Raw genomic sequence first — 19,209 nt, forward strand, 5'->3', positions numbered from 1 at the left:
CTTTAGTGTTGGGTGTGGGAGAGGATGTGTGTGTTTGTGCATTGTGAACACCATCTGAAGTGAAATGCCAGCTCAGCAATTCTAGGCTGTCTCAAAGACACCTGGGAACACTACCAACTTTAACAGATCTGCTGAAAAGTGTTTGCCATATTTCCTAACTCTGGTTAGGAACTAGACCCTATAAAGTCAGAGAAACATTACTTTTTTCTCCCCTACAAGTTCATGCCTCTCTAGCTTATCAAGATGCAAAAGGGGAAAGAAAAATAAAGCTAGCCCTGGAAGAACAACAGATGATAGCGGCGCGATGGTGACTGGCACACTAAAATACATAGATGGTGCTTTTATCCCACTGAACTATCTTTGTACATATGATGCGACTTATTAAATCAGTGGTTCTCAAACTATTGTACAGGTGACACCTTTCACATAGCAAGCCTCTGAGTGCGACCTCCCTTATAAATTAAAAAACACTTGTTTATATATTTAACACCATTATAAATGCTGGGGGTGGAGGCTGACAGTTCGTGACCCCCCATGTCAGAATCTCTCGGCTCTATGAGGGGTCCCGACCCCCAGTTTGAGAACCCCCGTATTAAATGAATTTGGTAGTCTCAACTCAGTCCTTAGGGGATGATGATAAATGATTAAGCAATTTTTTTTTTTTTAAAATCAGGAGTAGCACAACACTGGGATAGCAAAGATTTTTCTGAATAGGATTTAGGTGCATAGGAAACTTTGCAAAAACACTTTGCTATCCTATATCTGCATATAACCAACACAACTTTTATATCATTGCCAAGAGTACAAGGATGAACCCGATTATTGTCAGAAGAGATGACAAAGTAGCATGATAAAAACTTGAAATCAAGAACTGATGTGATGAATGATAAACTAAACTATCAGTTCTCTATTATAATATGTCCAGTTTGAGTAAAACTAAATGTCTTTGCCCCCGTTTCAGCTTGCATTACCTTTGAAAAACACAGGCAGCAAAAGGGGTAGAAAAAATTCTCCTTCATAAATCATCTTTAAACCTTTTTAAGTTGTCCTTGATTTTATTCATTCTGCCAGTTTTAAATTTCAGAGATTTGGTCTCCCCTGTTTATTCATTGCTAAGCTTCACAGCAGAGAGTTTGAGTATGGAACTGCACCGCACTCTCTAAACTGTTACATTCCTCTTAATTTGTGATTATATTAAAGCAAATTCCACCAGCATTTTACTTCAAAATGCACTATGGACTGTGTGTGTGAGTGAGTGTGAGAGAAGCAAATTCTGTCAGGTGGCAATAAACAAACAGCAACACATATTAGCCAATAATTAGAAATTCAATTATTTTACAGTGTGCTGCACTACGATACAATTTATATTGGCTTTCACCTTTCTGGTTTCAAGTAGAGTGCAAGGTTCTTACAACAACTTGATGGCTGCTGTCAAAAAGCCAGAATAAATATGACAGAGTTGGGTTTTTTCTTTTGTAAAACTAACATTAAACCTTTAAAAATGCAACTTTAACTACTTGTTCTTTATTTAAAAAAGACACACTGTTGGCCACTCAAAATAAGACTACCTTGCAATCAGTGCCACTTATTGCTTAAAACATCTTTCCATTATTTCCCAGGGAGGAAACTAATCTTCCTAATCGCTGTGAAAAGACTAAAACAGTGCTCTAAAAAGGTAGAATTCTCCTGTGATTTGCGAAGGATTATTGTTTGTGTTCCACTATAAATCTGGAGTCCATGGATCCGCAGAGTGATGATTGCTCTTTAATCCTGGGATCAATGTTTTAAAAAAAAAATAAAAATAAAACCACCATGGCTTTTGCCAGCATTATCAGAATACTGGAGAGAGGCACAAATACATATTAAAAGTTTCTGCTAATATTGACACTGAGCAGTAAGATGGGGCCACATATCAACTGCTTAGTATTTTATAGTAACTATTTTTTCTCCCTTTTGATGTTCAGCATTTTATTTTGTGCAGTGTGTCATGGGCAAAGATTACTACTCAGTTGTTAAAGCTGGTGAGCCAGCCCCTCCAGCTGTTACTTGCCCATTGATCTATTTGCTTTTCAAAGCTTATCCCCTCCACTTCTGCCAAAGCAATTTTACTGCAGGGTCTTGTTGAATCCAGGATCAAACAATGATGACTGCAACCAATTCCTTAGTGGTAGAAGGTCTTTGACCTTCTATATAACTATGTTTCTTGTTTCCTCAGCTCAGTACTCCATAGGCATGTGCCTCTAAACCCATTCTCAGCCAAATTTAAGCTTGCAATGAGAGCTGGAAACGTGAATATATCCCAGGAAAGGGCAGGTTTTGCAGTAACACACTTCAAAAGAGAGCCTCATAAACTAACTACATCACAGAGACAACTTGTGTGTTTCACACACACAGTATACAAAAAATACATACACAATATAAAGCAGAGTAAAAACTATTACACTAAAACATTATTTCCAAACATACATTAACCATAGAACTACCACTCACCTAGGTGTCCATATTTTAAACATGTCTATGGAAGTTCATTCATGAACCAAGCTATAAAATGTACTGTATGCAGAATGTTTAAACTGAGCTGTAAGAAAGCTAGGCAGATATAACAACAAAGTACAGTATTCCATTCAGCTGTAAAACATTAACAACAACAAAAAAAAGAAATTATACAAACTGTCATCTCTCTTTGGCTTCCCGCAAACCGTTTGATCATATCTCTGGCACATCCCTGACTTCCTGGCTTGGCTTTACGGTTTAACTGCTGGAGGTTCCCCTGGCCTTTTAATATTATGTAGATATAGGTTAAATATCTTGCATGTTCCAACTAGACCTATTTATCCTGAAATAGAGGGCACATAAATGAGAAAATGAAGTGAATTAAATGTCAGTTCAAATTCCCAGAAGAAATCAGGCAGAAAGTTGACCTTTCGTATGCTGAATGAAAGGTAGAAGTGCTTCCCTCTGCAATCTTTAAACAAGATTTTTAACAACATTACCGCTCTGTTCTACACACATCTATGCTGCAGGGTTAAAGGCACGCCAAGGAGCAAAGCTTCAGATCTTTAACATTTTGTTCGTGCAAAACGACAGGGATGGGGGGACGGCTGCAGCGTGGAGACGACGGAGCCACGAACACTCTGAAAATCAAAATCCTTAAGCAACACCCTCCACGCGTGCCGGCCCCAGACGGGACTCTCCAATCAGCGGAACTCCGCCGCCGGAGGGGAAAGAGTTAATCCTGCCATTGGCCACAACTACAAGCACCTGCAGCCGGAACAGGAGGAAACAGCTGGGAGGGAGGCTGTCGCCTGCGGGCTCCCCCCCGTGCAAAATCCCTGCCCAAGTTTCATTCACCTTCCCGGAGCTCGGCTCCCCCCCCACACCAAGCGCGGCCGCAAGTGCAAGATCTGAAGCCAAGGCAGGGGAAGAGCTGCGCTGAACTCACCCTTGGAGTTGTTCCCTCATCGCTCGACGACTCGGCGAGGGGGCGCGGAGCGGAGTCCTAGGCTCAGCCGGGCTAGGGCGCGCGAAGGCAGCACAGCGGCGGGGAATAGCACTGCGGTGGAACGAGCATTGCCGGGCTAAGGGCATCGGGGGAGGGGAGGCTGCAGGCTAGACAGGGTGGAGCTTCCAGCCTCTGCTCCTCCCTCCACCTATTGAACCTGCGATTGCGAAGTAAAGGACTCAAAGAAGGGGAACAGTTTGGGATGAAAGAGGAGGGAATTATTTAAGGTGGAACTAAGGAATGTGACCTGGGGTGTGCAGCGTGAGTCCCTGGTGCTAAAACTATCTGAACTAGATAGTTTCTTCAGTTTAAAGAACTGATCTCGGTACAAATTGATCTACTATCATTAGTTATTTCTTTTACAGTTCAAGATTGGGACAGGAGCATGAAATTTACGAGGAATCCAAACTCTTAGACCCTGCACCTGAAAAGAAGCTGTGTCCTGACACAGGAAGCGAAAAACTTCTCCGAATTTTAATTGCCTGTCGTTGTCTTTAAAACGCCTAGTTATGTTTTAACTAGGCTTTTATACCCTTTTGTTTTTAAGGGGACAAGGCACAGGAAATTGAAGAGCTGTAAAAGCTTCAGGCAATTTTTTAAGACAGAGGCTTTGTTGGCATTAAAGGAAAAAACAATCCCAAATCCAAACCACCACGAGACTGTTGGGTTTTTTTAAGTGGTATCACACCTCTGGGTTTTGATTAAAGGAAAATAGAAGAGTCATATTTTTAAAGATATTTAAATGTATACAGATGCAGCTAAGCACCTACTACATACCTTTGAATATTGGGCCAGAGTCCCTAGAGGTCATCACCGTAGAAATGGGATGGTTAAAGTATAGCAGGGAGTCTAATTCAGCCCACTGCCAATTTAACCTTTGAATCAGAACATAAGTTCATGAACTGCTGCTCTACCCCTTGGCTTGAAGTGGTTTCCATTATATACAGGATTTACAGTTTGGTTCAATGGTTCTCAGCACCGCCACTGTAAAAATTGTTCCAGCAAAATGGATTAGAGGTTCACAGTGAAATGCTCAATCTTGATTAACTGGAGGCCACTGTAATCTGCTCCTTTTTTTGCTTTGGCAAATAAGGTGCATCTCACAAGCACCAGGAAGGTTCCCTGTTGTGCAAAATTTGGATACCCCTGCTTTCACTAGGGAAAGTATATTAAGTATTTTATCATATCTGCAATTACATTATAAAGTATGTGAACATAACTTACTAAAAAGAAAAGGAGTACTTGTGGCACCTTAGAGACTAACAAATTTATTTAGTTTCTAAGGTGCCACAAGTATCCTCTTCTTTTTGCGAATACAGACTAACACGGCTGCTACTCTGAAACATAACATATTAAAGTATATGCAGTACTCTATCACTGATTCATAACTACTGCCAAGTGGATAAACCAGCTTCAAAGATTATAATAAAGACATGAAGATCAAGTACTTAGGAAATTATCTCTGGCAGCTTACTTGGGAATACCTATAATACCTGTGGGGAAGGCAGAGATCTCTTTTCATTCTCTTCTATGCCTCCTTTTTCACATCTATATTTAAATTATCATCTCAAGCTTGAAGTCAGATGTTTCCTCTGAACTTTATGAAGTGCTTAGAAGTCTTTACATTCTCCAGCCCTGCTTAAGATGCAACACCTTGGAACATTAAGGGATTTTTTAAAAAAAATTGGCTCTTTAACATTTGGAAGATAATGGTATGTAACCCCCCCCCCCTAAAATTTGGATCAAATTTTGAAATGGGCCTTAGCATAGCACTTGTGTTGCAGGTGCCATTCCTACCATTTAGAGTTCTAATTACTTTATTGGTAGGTGCGAGCAGGTAGTTAGACCTCTAAACTCCAGCCACAATGGAACCTTTTTTTAACATGCAATCTTTTAATCTTTGTTCTTATACATGTCACAAGCATTTCAAATCATTGGAGCTGAGAGTCTCTTCTCGCACTAGTTTTACAGCGATTTAACTCAATTGACTATTATGGAGTTATTCTTTATTTGCAGTGGTGTGGTACTGAGTGGACAATCAAGCCCTGGGATCCTCGTGATTATGTAGTTTTCTAGACCTTCAACGACTATGCACTTTTGGTGTCCTCACACAAAGGGGCTGTCTTTTAAGTCAGTCAAAGAGCCCCTATTTCACATGGAGAACAGGAGGACACATTTCTATAAGCAAGAAGAATTCTTCTCACACACAGCTCCACATATATTCCAGTGACATCAGCACAGATTAAATAAACACAAAATTTGGTGTTTCCAGCTGATGACTTCATTTTAAATCTCGAGATATTTAGTGTTTGCTTTAAGGACTCAGCTCCTGGAGTTATTTAATTTAAAAAAAAAATGTCTAGCCCATGTGGTTTTGGAGAAACACTTGAAAATATGAACCTTAATGTCTCAAAAACCAGAGTGCTAATACAGGGTCAAAACTTATTATTTTTAAATCTCATGATGTTTAAGACATTTGGCATGATTTTTGAGCACTTACGATTAGCAATACTGCCACACTGTGTGCTTTGGTAAATAGGATGGAGAATTTAATTATCTATGCAGACATAAATTGCCACACATATCTTGATCCAAAGCCCCCTGAAGTCAGTGGCCTATTCCATTGACTTTAGTGGGCTTTGGATTAGACTAAAAGGTGTATTAGATATATTAAATCAGAGGTGAATGAGGTGGAACAAAGAAATATACTAAATCAAGTATACAGACAACAATCCCACCCTCTTCCATTTTTATGTGGGCTTAGGGAGATCTCTTTCTCTCTCTCATATTTCAACCTATTATAAACACAATTTCTTTAAAAAAAAAAGTGAAGTTTAGTATCTTCGTTGGGATAAACTTCACACTTCATTAAATGCACAGAACAGTTGCCTGTTTAATTCAAAAGAAGTCAGAGTACCTTTAGCCTGGAGCCTACAGTTTTACATAAAAAGTAAGCAATACCTTCCTTTGTGAAGAAGTACAGTATGTGGCACTGATAGGGTTGGTACAGTCTTTCCATTTTTACAATTTAGTGTCTCTTCAGCTCTCTGGTCCACCTTAACAGCAACTTGATACTGCCATTTATCACATTTTGTCTTCCTTTCCCATAACAGAGTGCCAAGTAATAGGAATTTAAAAACTACTGAAATTCTGATACTTTGCACAATCTTCTTTCTCCTTCAGTTACAAATAAAGCATTGTATTCAATTAGAATCTCAGCAGGTGAAACCCCAATTAGTGAATTCATTCTGTTGGTTTTTTTTCTACACCCTTACACCCACACACACACACCACACTGTTTTTTTGTTTTTTTTTAATAACATTAAAGGGGAATTTTGATCTGTTTCTCAATTCAGAAGCAAATTAACCCTGTGATCCCCCCCAATCAAACTATTACCTACTGACTGACAAGTGGAAAACATAAAGGTTGAAAGATTAAGGTCTATTGACTGCCGAAAAAAATCCATTTATGTGGTTTTGATTGTTTTTTGTAAATCCATAAAAGCTTTTAGCTATTCTGGTCTTCCTAAAAATTCATTTTTCTTCTCACTGAAAACTAGCAATGCCAGTACAATCCAAAACTGGTAAATGCACTGCTCCCTGCATGAAGAAATTTTTGAAAGGTTATACTCATATTGGACTAATTAATTATAAGGGATAGCTCAGTGGTTTGAGCATTGGCCTGCTAAACCCAGGGTTGTGAGTTCAATCCTTGAGGGGGCCATTTAGGAGTCTGGGGCAAAAATTGGGGATTGGTCCTGCTTTGAGCAGGGGGTTGGACTAGATGACCTCCTGAGGTCCCTTCCAGCCCTAATAGTCTATGATTCCTAAAAAGACTATATTTAATTTGTAGTTAAGACAATGACTACCTTTGGCCTTTTTCAAGTGAAGAATATCTGCATTTTACATTTATTTTTTAAATGTCATTTATTTGTTGAAGGAAATTCTTCTCCATGTAGTGAATGAGATAAATATTTTTTATTTCAGTCTGAGGAGAGTTCTAATTATTTTCCCACAGTGATTTAGTTCAACAGGTTTTAAGAGTCAATTTATGCACTTAAGAATTTACACTGCGACTTCATCAGGATTGGGAAACTAATTGTTAGGAACCGGGGAATTGCCATATTGGACCAGACCTATGGGCCATTTAGTCCAGTATCTTGTTTCTGACATTTACGAGCACTAGATGTTCCCAAAGAAGGTACATGAAACCTCACAGCAGGCAGATGTGGGATAATCTGCCTCCAATAAAAATCTCATCCTACTCCCTAACAGTTAGAGATTTATTGTTCTGAATCACTTTTGAAAATTGATAAAAGAGTTTGTTACATGGTTGTACTGTTCAATATAAACAGGCATACATTTTTTAAAATGGGTAATAGAATCTGCTCCTTTTGTAAGCCTGTTTCTTTTCCTGTGGGGACAGGGCCATGATTTGTACAAATAACATAGTAAAATAATAATAAATATTATAGTTATATATTATACCTAGCTCTGAAATACTGCTTTTCATCTGTAGATCTTAATGTGCTCTCTCAGGAAGGGAAGTATCACTATTCCCATTTTACAGATGGGGAAAACCTGAACAAATATAGGTGATGTGACTTCCCTGAGGTCACCAGCAGGCTAGAAGATAACTCATATCTCAAGAGTCTAAATCCAGTGCTCTCTCCACTAAATTAGAAACTTAAAGGAACTTTTTTTAGTGCTGATGGAAGTAAAGATAGGACATTTTCTTATTAACTAAATAAGTCTCGTTTGCATAGTTCTAGGAAGCATGTAGTCTTGTTTGCAAGTGTGGTTCTTCCATTCCTCAATTAACTGAGTAGTGGATTAGCAAGGGCTTGCCTTGCATAAGAACACATTGTGGTGCACTCTTGTCAGGCTGGCTAATCCGTTACGCTATTTGAGCTGATTTTCTTTTAGTGTGTAAATAAATACTGAGAATCACTCTGGATGGCATCGTGGCACACTCCTGGATCATCTATGAGAGATGTGTGCCAAAGACCAATACCTGCAGGATTTAGCTATCCTTATTTTCCTCTCTTCCCCTACAGCTCTCTTCAGCATGAACTCTTTTCTGGATAATACATTACTTTTTGCTGTTTGCTTCACTGCCAATGGAAGTACAGTAAAATATTTTTAAACGTCATTAAGGGGAATCATTTCAGTATATTGGAGTAATTTCCCTCAACAATACATTCTTACTTTACTCAGATTAAAGGTAAAGTCCCATTAAAATATTCATAAACATATACACCAGGAGACTCTATCAGTTATTTATATGGTAGATTAGTTAGGGGAGTGGCAGAATTCCATACATAGGACCAGGTGAAAACCTGACATGTTCATAGTTGCTTCTTATATATAGGTGGACATTGGTTCATGCCACAAAACCATAGCACATCTGACAAGTGGCATACACAAGGGTCACGCTGTAATGATAAACTGAGACATTCTTGGAAGAACTGTGAGGGTTTCATTTTAACAAACACTTTTCTATATAGCTAATGAAAAGGAACAACTGATTCCACTGAACAGAGCCAGCCATAGAGCACGCATGTGCTGGCCAAAACTTATTTTGCAATAAGAGTTACAATACATGCAACAAACTAATGTGCAAAGCAGAGAGCACTGATGCTTTTGCCATACCAAGGCCTGAGTTTCTTATGAATGCACAACGACAATACACCCTCTAGAATTTTTCAAAAAATCCCTTGGGTCTGTATTTGCTTCCGCTGTCGTAGTAGATTAGCCTGACTAAAACTGAAATCCTAGTCGCTCTACAGGACAACATATCGCAGAGTCTTGGATGCAGCATGTGTGTGTCTGTGCCACACCACATTCCACACTGTTGAACAAGGAGGCCGGATAGTGGTCCTGTCATTTTAGAAACCTTTGATGCACACATGAATTTTGTCCTGTTGAAGTCTTGGGAAGCCTGAGTTGGAAAAGGGGAAAGTGTTCTGTAGCTGATGCAACAATCCTGACAATTTACGCTGACAGAGTGGTTGTTCACTCCATTCATTTCCAGGGATGATACCTGAAACAGGAGCAGGACCTGCACTGTAGTTTTTGGAACTAATTAAATCAAATGCGCCACTGGGGTAGCACACCCAGACGCCACAGGAATAAGGGACTGCTGACATAAGCATCGATAACTCTCCTCCTAGGGTGACCAGATGTCCTGATTTTATAGGGACAGTCCCGATTTTTGGATCTTTTTCTTTTATAGGCTCCTATTACCCCCCACCCCCGCCCCAATTTTTCACATTTGTTGTCTGGTCACCCTACTCCTACCCCTTCCAGACCATGAAAGAGGACAGTTTCAAAATACGGAACAATTCCTACCTTTAGGGACAGAGATGAATGGAAACAGCAATAGTCACAACAGTGGAGAGGTCAAGGAAGTAAAATGTTGACAAAACATTGGATAAAATAAAATCATTAAAAAAACTGAAGGAAGATTATTGTGATTATTTGAAAAGCACAAAACAAAACAAAACAAACCTCTAATAAGCAAAATTACATGCTAACATTTGCAATCTATGAATCAGAGGTGAAAAATAATAATTATGCCATAGTCAATTCTTGGTTTGAGGAATTTGTGTTAGCAAAATGAATGGTTATTCCTTCGTTGACTTAGATTGAGAAATAAATGGAGCCTAATAAGGATAAATTAAACAACAAAACAAGCAAGCTACACTCCTTACTTTTCTCTGCATGCCCAGTTAGAAATAAATAACTGTTTTCCCTGCTGAGAGATTAAAATGAACAGCACTTTACAATTTCTCTTGCTCACTCATTCTCTCTTTTCACTCCACAATCTCTCTTCCTATGCACACAGTTATTTTTTTTTTGTACACAAAAGCTGACTTCCCAAATCATTAACCTCTCTACTGTCTCCTATCAGTGTATTAATCTCCTCTAAAGCTAGGAACTCTGCATCTGGCATTCCGACTTCACTCAGTGCTCAGGGAATTTGATTCTGGCTACTGATCATTATGCAGGCTTGGGAATGCATGCCACTAACAAGCAGCCCTCTGTTCAAAAGGCTTCCAAAGTTCTTAAGGAGGAAGCATTCCTTTCCTTCCTTTTATCTAATTTATTTCTGTTTTGCAATCCATAAAAAATATATTTGACCCTGTCTGTAGCATACATTTATTTCTGAATAAAACCATACAAACAAAAAAAAGGTTTCTGACAGTTACCGAAGACATTTTCCAAAAATGTCTCATGCAAATAATATACTGAAGAGAAAATATTCTACATGGATAAAAGCCAGGTAGATTAAGATGAAACTTTGCATGCTGGGACCTAAAGACGGCAAGGCTCTACCTATGTATTAAAGATTGCAGCGTGCTGTCCTCAATAAGGCCACTGAGTGAGTAAAGTTTGGGCAATTTGGAATGAATGCACACATTTTTGTGTAACTTATCTCTTAAAGAGTGTTGTCTTGTGCATCTTTGTAACTTTTGTCGCCTTGAAGTATTGTTCTGCTCTGAAAAATGGCATCATAGAATTCAATATTTATTGCCTTTCAATGGCCCCATTTGTATTTATATGTCTATGTATGGTCCCCATGATGATACCTGTTACAGCAGCTTGCAATTAATTGAGGAAATTATCCTTGCAACACTACTTGAGGTAGGGACAGAGGTGAAAGTAAGCCGGTATGGTCCAGTATGGCGTACCGGCAAGAGCCAGTACACAGCTGACTGTACCGGCAGGGGGAAGCTTCCCCAGGCCGACAATTTAAAAGGGCCCTGGGCTCCCGGCAGCAGCCGGAGCCCCAGGCCCTTTAAATTGCCACCGGAGCCCCATGGTAGCAGTAGCAGTAGCAGTGGCCGGGAGCCCCAGGGCTCCAGCAGCGATTTAAAGGGCCCAGGGTTCCCAGCGCGGCTGGAGCCCCTGGCCCTGTAAATCACCGCCAGATCCCCGCTGCTGGAGCCCTGGGGTAGTGGCAGCAACAGCGGCTGGGAGCCCCAAACCCTTTAAATTGCTGCCGGAGCCTCAGGGCTCCCGGCCGCCGCTACTGCTACCCTGGGGCTCCGGTGGCAATTTAAAGGGCCCAGGGCTCTGGCTGCGGTAGCAGTGGCTGGGAGCCCCGGGCCCTTTAAATCACCGCCAGAGCCCTGGGGCTCCCAGCCTCTGCCTCTACCCTGGGGCTCCGGCAGCGGGGCTCTGGTGGTGATTTAAAGGGCCAGGGGCTCTGGCTGCTGCCGGGAGCCCCGGGCCCTTTTAAATTACTAGCCTGGGGAAGCTGCCCCCTGGGGTAGTGGTGGCGGCTGGGAGCCCCAGGGCTCCGGCGGTCAATTAAAGGCCCCTGGCCCTTTAAATCACCACCAGAGCCGCCACCACCGCCGCTGCTACCATGGAGCTCTGGAGGCAATTTAAAGGACCTGGGGCTCCAGCTGGGCTTTATATAAATATTTTGTTAAAATCCAGAAGAAAATGCTAAGAAGCAATGCTTAAATGTCTTCTCATTACTGTAGTTAGTTAACAGAATTGAATAGTCATAAATATATATTTGCAATGTTTAAGAAGTTTGGATTCAACCAAATACATCTCAAAACACAATACATCTCAATAAACTTAACTTTCAGTTAACAGCATAAATCAATTCAATTCTCTAACTTTCCACTGAAGGTCAAGTTGCACCTCACTAGATGTGCAAGGCAAGGCAAGGTGAAGATCTTCTTTCACATCTCTTGGTCAACTTAGCACTGTAAAAACTAGAGATGAAAATTGGAGCATGCCCCATTCATATATATCAAAGTAGGACCCTTAGTATATAAGACCTTGATGTACGTGGATGATATTTTAATGACTACTAGAAATCTACCAGAATCTATCCTTAAATTTCTAGAACTGTCAACACCATTGGTGGCTTTGCAGACTATAAAATCTGCCAAGGATCAAAACATATGTTCCTTTCCACACTGAACACTGCCTTTTAAATAATCAAACAGATCAAAAGCTTCTTCTTGACCTTTAAAAACTCTCTTCTGTGAATGCCAGTTCAATCTTAAAATAAACTACACAGATCTAAAATCCTATGGATCCATAAAGATGTTCTTTATGGGCCACATCAACATTCTCACCTCCCCTATTTCTGTTGTTCCCCTGGAGCACATCACTGGACATTTCAGCTCAGTTTTTCTTTTCACCCCATAAACCAGATCTTCAACAGCTTTATCTAACTTGGTAAACAGTGAAGTCTTCAACAGAAAATACGTATGCCAGGGCTAAACAGTGGTCTGAATGTAGCAGCTATTAATCTTTATCATCTTTTTTACCATGCAACACTATGCCAGATGGTATACAAATGTTCAGAGTAATTATCCCTCTATTTATCAATCACAAGAAATATCATTGCTCCATATTGCTATCTTTCTAAGTTACCTACTCCTCAAAAGAAAAAAAAAGATGTTTATTTCACAGCACCCCCACTTTGGGATAACAGTCTTTTACACTGGCAGACTTACCCTAACAAACATTGGGAATCTCATGACATCTATTGTGTAGGAGAAATGCCCACAGCAAATAAACTGAGCTTTCCCAAAGTGAAAAAAGAAATATCAATTAGACTTGTACCTCCCATTTTAGTAAATATTACAGCAATTCCTATCCTCAATCCTAAAATACCAAGAAATCCACTTGTCACATTTAGAAGATATGGGGCCAGATAATCAACTGGTTAAAATCATTATGTTTCCACTGGTGTCAATGGTGCTACTCCCATTTAGACCAGATAAGGATCTGATTCATCTTTGGAACCAAATTTCATTTTGCAGGCAGTTACCACAAATTCATTCAACATCATTATACTAATCTGCATCAGTCCAAAGGAAATGCAGGGAAGACACTAAGCTTACCTGGCCCAATAAAATCTGGGTTCAAACACGCCGCACATGATTATCTTTCTATTGTATTAATGAAACTTACTTTTGCTTTATGTGCATCGCATTCTTTGTCAGTCTGATACTGTATCTCAAGACTGTATTTTTTTTGTTTACAATAGTTTTATTACTGCACTTGTACCTATTTTCTTTCCCTAAAAGTATGTAATCATTATTTTGCAAATTACAGTCCCTGCACCTAAGAATATAAAATGTAAGACACTTTCTACTTGTTCTAATTCTTTTTAAAGTTATGTATTGGAGAAATTAATTTATTAAGGACAAAGTATTTTGCAAAGATTTCCTTAATTGGGACATGACTCTGCAGTTACGGGAGTTTTGCCTGAGTAGACTGAACAGGGGATAAAGGACTGGACCCTGAATAGTCAACTGGCTCTAGCAATCAATATATTTAATATCTTAATCAAAACTCTTCAGATAATTTATTTTTAGTAGTTTCTCAAAACTAATTATTTATGCAGTCGCATTAGAACATTGACAATTTAGGAGCTGGGAGAAGTGAAATATATTTCTTGTTTGTGGAGCTTGCTACCTTGATTGATAATCTTCCAGTATCCAGAACTGAATATGATAGTGTTTTAGATTCTATGCCATATTATTCTTCTGACAATTTGTTTAGTAAACATTACTTTTAAATGTAGTTAACATTTATTCTAAAACAGTTTAAGAGGACCAAATACAATAAAAATGATCATTTGGTGATGATGGTGCACTCGGCTGTGTCACAGATGGAGAAAGTAATTGTGTTTGATAGCTATTTCCATGTTAATGTTGTATGTTAAAGTATTAAAAAATGTGCCAGTAATTTGGAGAAAACAAATAAGGCCAATTTGACTAAATCTATATGGATGCTATTTAATACCATAATATAGTTTACAGAATGGCTAAAGGAGGTCTGCTTTCCAAACTGACTTTTGTAGTGGCTGTTTATCTGTCACAGAAGAAAGTCAGTGGTTTTGCACCAGGGCAAAAACGAACAAACGAAAACAAAAACCACAAACTTCCCCCGCAAATCACCTCTTTATAAAGGCTTTTTTGTTCAATTATATATGATCAAGTTAAAGAAACTAAAATTGAGTACGTTACCTCACCCACCTTGTCTCTCTAATATCCTGTGACCAACATGGCTACAACAACACTGCACATTGACAACAATGGCATTTAAGCATGTGTTTAAGTGTTTTGCTGAGTTGGGACTTAATCTCCGTGCACCGTGCCCAGCAACCCTTGGCCTTTCTGGCAAGCCTATCAAGAGAAGTAGCAATTGATGACAATTGTGATTTTTTTCTGAGATGTGGACACCTGTCCAGTAAGGGGCTGGATTGAGATCACGTATTCATATTACATAGCCAATAAAGAGCATTTGGATCATAATTTTTTTTTGGCCACTACTACCCTGGTCTGGCTGTGAAACAATCACCTTGGATTGAAAGCTCTGTATCAAGCTCCTCAGCTATCCAGTTCAGCAAGAAAAATACATTTAAACGAAGCTTTCCCCTGCAAACTCCTTTCTCATATAGGTGATTGGGCCTGATTCTCCTTTCGATTACACCAGGGTGAAATAAGGCTAACTTCTCTGAAGTCAGTGGAATTTCACTAGAAATTGAGAGTAGTGCAGTGTAAAACACATGAGAGTAGAATCAGAATTTAAAGAGCCCTTAATCATCTTTTTACTGGCAAAAGAAGTTCTTGACCTTTTATTGTTTTAAGCACAATGAAGCATCAGAAATCAGTGTTCAATAATCAATCACCCTATCCCAAAGTAATGACTCTGGCTCCTTATGCTCCCCAAAGAAAAAGTTTAGACACATTTAAAAATTACGGTGGCTCTTGCAAGGATGGGAAGGGAGAAAAGTTGGGGTAAACAGCATAATAAACACCATCCAACTGTCTACTGGTAGGTGTGCTGAAATAAATAAATGATCAAAAATAATCCAATTAAAAACAAAACAAAACAGGAAGATCAGGATGAGTGTTTGAAAAACAAATCAATCTCAGCAAAACAAGCAATATGAAAGCAGCCAGGTGATTAAAATGCAGAAACTTATTTATTATACATTAGTTAGATCAAAGCTTCTCAGTAATAACAAGACATTGATCTGAGGTTGCCACCTGTCCGGTTTCACTTGCAGCTGGAATCTGCCAGGTGAAGCCATGTAAAAGGTTGTCAATGGAAATTCCACTTGTGAGAAGTTTTTGTTAAAATGTGAAACTTTTCTCTTGTGTTTCACATATCATTCACCAATGCAACTACCAGCATCTCAGCAAAAATTAGACTGGATCCCTGAGGTGGGTTTCCAAAAGAGAAGATTAAAGGTAAATCCCACTTGCTGAAGATACTACAACAATGTGGGTAGTATAAGAACCTGAAGAGAAAAGAATAGCAGGCACTTTAGAATAGTATATTTTGGGGCTTTGCTTTTGGGATCAAACACATTTAGGTTTGCAATAGGCAGAGCTAAGGGCGCGGGGAGGGGGGGGACATACAGATGATAAGTATCATGCCCAGGGAGAGTGTGTCCAAGGGACCGAAAAAATCCATTGCTTGGTTTTATAATTGGGGCAGAGGTTTATGTTCAGGAAAACAGTAGGGGGCATGGCTATATATCTAATGTCTTCCATTAGCAGATTTTCCAAAAAGAGAAAAAAAATAGGAAAATAATATGTATATATAAAAATGTGTGTTTTGGGGATGATCTAGTAAAAGGAAAACTGAAGGGAGAAAGAGAAATTTATATACTGCAACTAAGCAAGCCTCTTAGATTAGATTGTCTCTCAGTCTTTCTGAACCAATGAACCTGCTATCATCTCACGATACAGACTTGGACATGATAGTGTCAGTGCAACAGTGAGAGGCTCTGAAGGCTTGTATATACAAACTGAGTTTGCGGCAAGCTAGAGTGCAAATCTACTTCACACTAACAAGCTTGCCAGTTAGCTTTCCACACTGTTACTTGTCTGTGGCAGTCAGTGAGCAGGTCTGGCCACAGCTCCCCACACTAGTCTCTACATTGTGGGTCTTTAGCATGCACCTGGCTCCCCATTCTTAATTTTCTCCCTTGTCCTAGCATTGTGTGCCTCAGACGTGCACTGCCTGCGTCAGCTCCCCAGCACACAAACTTGATGCACACTAAGTGTCCGTGTGGACTGTGCTGCCTATGCTAAAAGTTCTGTAGTGAAATTTGATCGACCCTGCTTCAAAGCGGGAGTGAACTAAAGCCAACTAAGGAACTTTTAGTGCATAGCGACAGGCTAGCGCAAGGTAGATTTACACCCCAGCGTGCTGTGAACTAATTGTTCATTCACACAAGCCCTAAGGCTCCCATGACTTTAAATGAATAGTTGAAGGAGACACACTCATACGCAAGCTGTGAGAGGAAAAAGGAGAATTAGTTGAGGTGCTCCAAAGTGATCTCTTCTATATTAGAAAAAAGAGGGAAAAAAAGGGTTAATTTGGTTTAATATTGCCTTATTCGAGAAAGATGTAAAAGCTGCCTAGTATTGGAGAGTGTGGACACCGAAGAGGGAGGGGAATTTTTTGGAAGTGTGTACATGTGTTCATATGAAATTGAGCAAAATGTATTTAGAATTACACTGTGGAATTATCTCCCAGGGGAGCGGTGGGAGTCCCACCATTTGAATAATTTAAAACCAGATTGAGCAGAGTACAAGAGTATAACATGTAGCACACCCTGCAATGGCTGGGTAAAGGATATGGTCTGAGAGAGATTTTCCTCTGCTTATTTCTGGAATGGTGAACAAATCTACAAAAGCAAAGCTATACAAAGGGTTTTGCACTTGGCTTGCTCTAGTGACTACAAACAGAGACTCATGTTTTGCCAACAGCAAATGCTTACTCAACATGCTTTTGGCACTAATGTGAAAAACCATGGTAGAAAAGAGAAGACAGTGAGTGCCAAACTCTCATCTCATTTACACTGCTGTAAATCAGGAGCAACTTCACTGAAGTCAACGGGGGCAGATTCCTTGGACCAGTCAAGCGGCTTATGGCACAAGAACTACCACCTCCTACTCTCCTGACCCTGGAATTCACTGAGGACTGAACTGGTCCTGGTGTAACTTAGAGCAGCCCAGGGACTGCTCCGCCAGCTTGAGATTATTGGAATATGCTCCACTCTGGCCATTTACACTGCTACAATCCACAAAAAGACCTGGTGCGGGAGCATGCGTAGGGAATGGAGTGAGTCACATACAGCCAGATTTACATCAGGGGACTCTCTAGCTGCCCAGATCCCTTTTGTGTCACTGCAGTTAAATTTGTGTAAAACCATTAAGAAAGGAGAATCAGGCTCTCAGGCTTCGACACGAGATGAGTTTACAGTGAGACAACAAGGGTCACAGGTGCAGGTATGAAACACCACCCATATTACCCTTGCTTCCATATGGAATCTGGTGTTGGTGTACCAGGACACATACTGTGTGTTGCTTAATAAAAACTTAGACAGAAACCTCAGCAGTGGTAATATAGTTGTGAAGCATTTCAAATTGTTTTGCCTGGGCCACCCTGATAATAAAAAAAGGAAATTAAGTTTGAGATAGTAACTTCAGTTAACAGGCAGTAATTTAAAAAATAAAGCTGAATGCAATTATGGTAAGAGAAACAACCTCTTGGTGTTCCACATCTATCTCTCCATCCAAAGCTTATGTCAAATAGCTCAGTTCTGAAGTCAAAATCATTTTTTTTAACTACTAGTGTCACAAGTGCAACTCACTTTTTGAAAACTGTGCTGAGCTTTTTCAGTTTCATAAATCATCACCAATAAAAAAATTAAAGTTTTTGGGATCAGAATTTTGTCTGTAATTTTGATGATGATGCCTGAAGCAGACTAAACTACAGGAATACAACTTGCTCTTTTGCAACTACATCCTACTGACCAATGGTCTTAGTGGTAGGAACCTGTTTTGGTAGGTATTAGTTGGAAGGCATCAGGTATGGACAGCATGAACCATACTGTGACAGATACATCAATTCCCTGCAATATCTTTGGGAGATCTTATTGAATTAAGTTTAAATAGCTTTGAAGTCCATTGTAATATAAACATAAAGTTTATGTATTAGTATGGATATGTAACTTCTCTAGTGGGGAGACATGGCCTGCGTAAACCCTGGGAACCGCAATGAGCTTTAAAGGACTATTTTAAACAATGTGCCAGAAAAGAAGGAGCTTTTGGGATGAACATTAAGTGGGTTTCCTAAGAAATACCTGGGGGGGAGGGGAATGCAAATTCCCACCCCCAGACCCAACCTTTTGAAGCTATACTCTGAGGAGAGAACCTATTTTCTGCTGATTACCTGTTTCTGGAATCCAAAGATCAAAGGCCCCAGCTGTATAAAGAAGAGACTCTGAGTCTCTTGGGCATGCTTGTTCTGCACTAATAGCTGTTGTGAACTTGTAACCTCAAAAAAACCTTTTGTGGGGTTTGAAGGACAGATCACCTGCCAGAGCCCTTGCTGGATTTGAGGGGTGATCTCTAGTAATCTCATTAGCATGGGTGTATGTTCTTTTATTGTTTCAATGTTTTAGCTGTAGTGCTTTTACCTTAAGAATAAAGATGCTTGCTTACAAGGAGCTACATGGTAACTTATAACGGTGGGAAATTACACATTTATAGCCTCTGAGGAGAAATCAAAGTGCAGATGCTGGCTGTTTTCACCATCTGGCTTGCTGGGGAACTCTCAAGGTGGGCAGGAAACTGTGCAGTCTCGAAGATGTCTGATCAGGAAGAGAGAGATGCAGGTCTTGGCCCGAGAGAGATGATGGC

At 39.8% G+C, this 19,209-nt stretch overlaps 1 protein-coding gene across 11 annotated transcripts in view; it reads right to left on the minus strand.

Annotated features, from left to right (window-relative positions):
- Positions 1 to 19,209, minus strand: part of DMD (dystrophin) — a 1,886,383-nt gene that overhangs the window by 106,585 nt on the left and 1,760,589 nt on the right. For 4 of the 11 annotated variants that reach the window (XM_074968586.1, XM_074968602.1, XM_074968578.1 and 1 more), the window contains exon 1: positions 3,443 to 3,599. The exons of 6 other annotated variants lie outside the window; for them this stretch is intronic. In XM_074968586.1, coding sequence (XP_074824687.1) covers positions 3,443 to 3,588 — 146 coding nt within the window. In that variant the 5' untranslated portion in view covers positions 3,589 to 3,599. Of the gene's footprint in view, positions 1 to 3,442; positions 3,611 to 19,209 lie in introns of those variants that run through there. One more of the 11 variants, XM_074968610.1, reaches the window with a different exon arrangement.

This window comes from Natator depressus, chromosome 1 (genome assembly GCF_965152275.1).
Source record: "Natator depressus isolate rNatDep1 chromosome 1, rNatDep2.hap1, whole genome shotgun sequence".
Taxonomy (NCBI): domain Eukaryota; kingdom Metazoa; phylum Chordata; order Testudines; family Cheloniidae; genus Natator; species Natator depressus.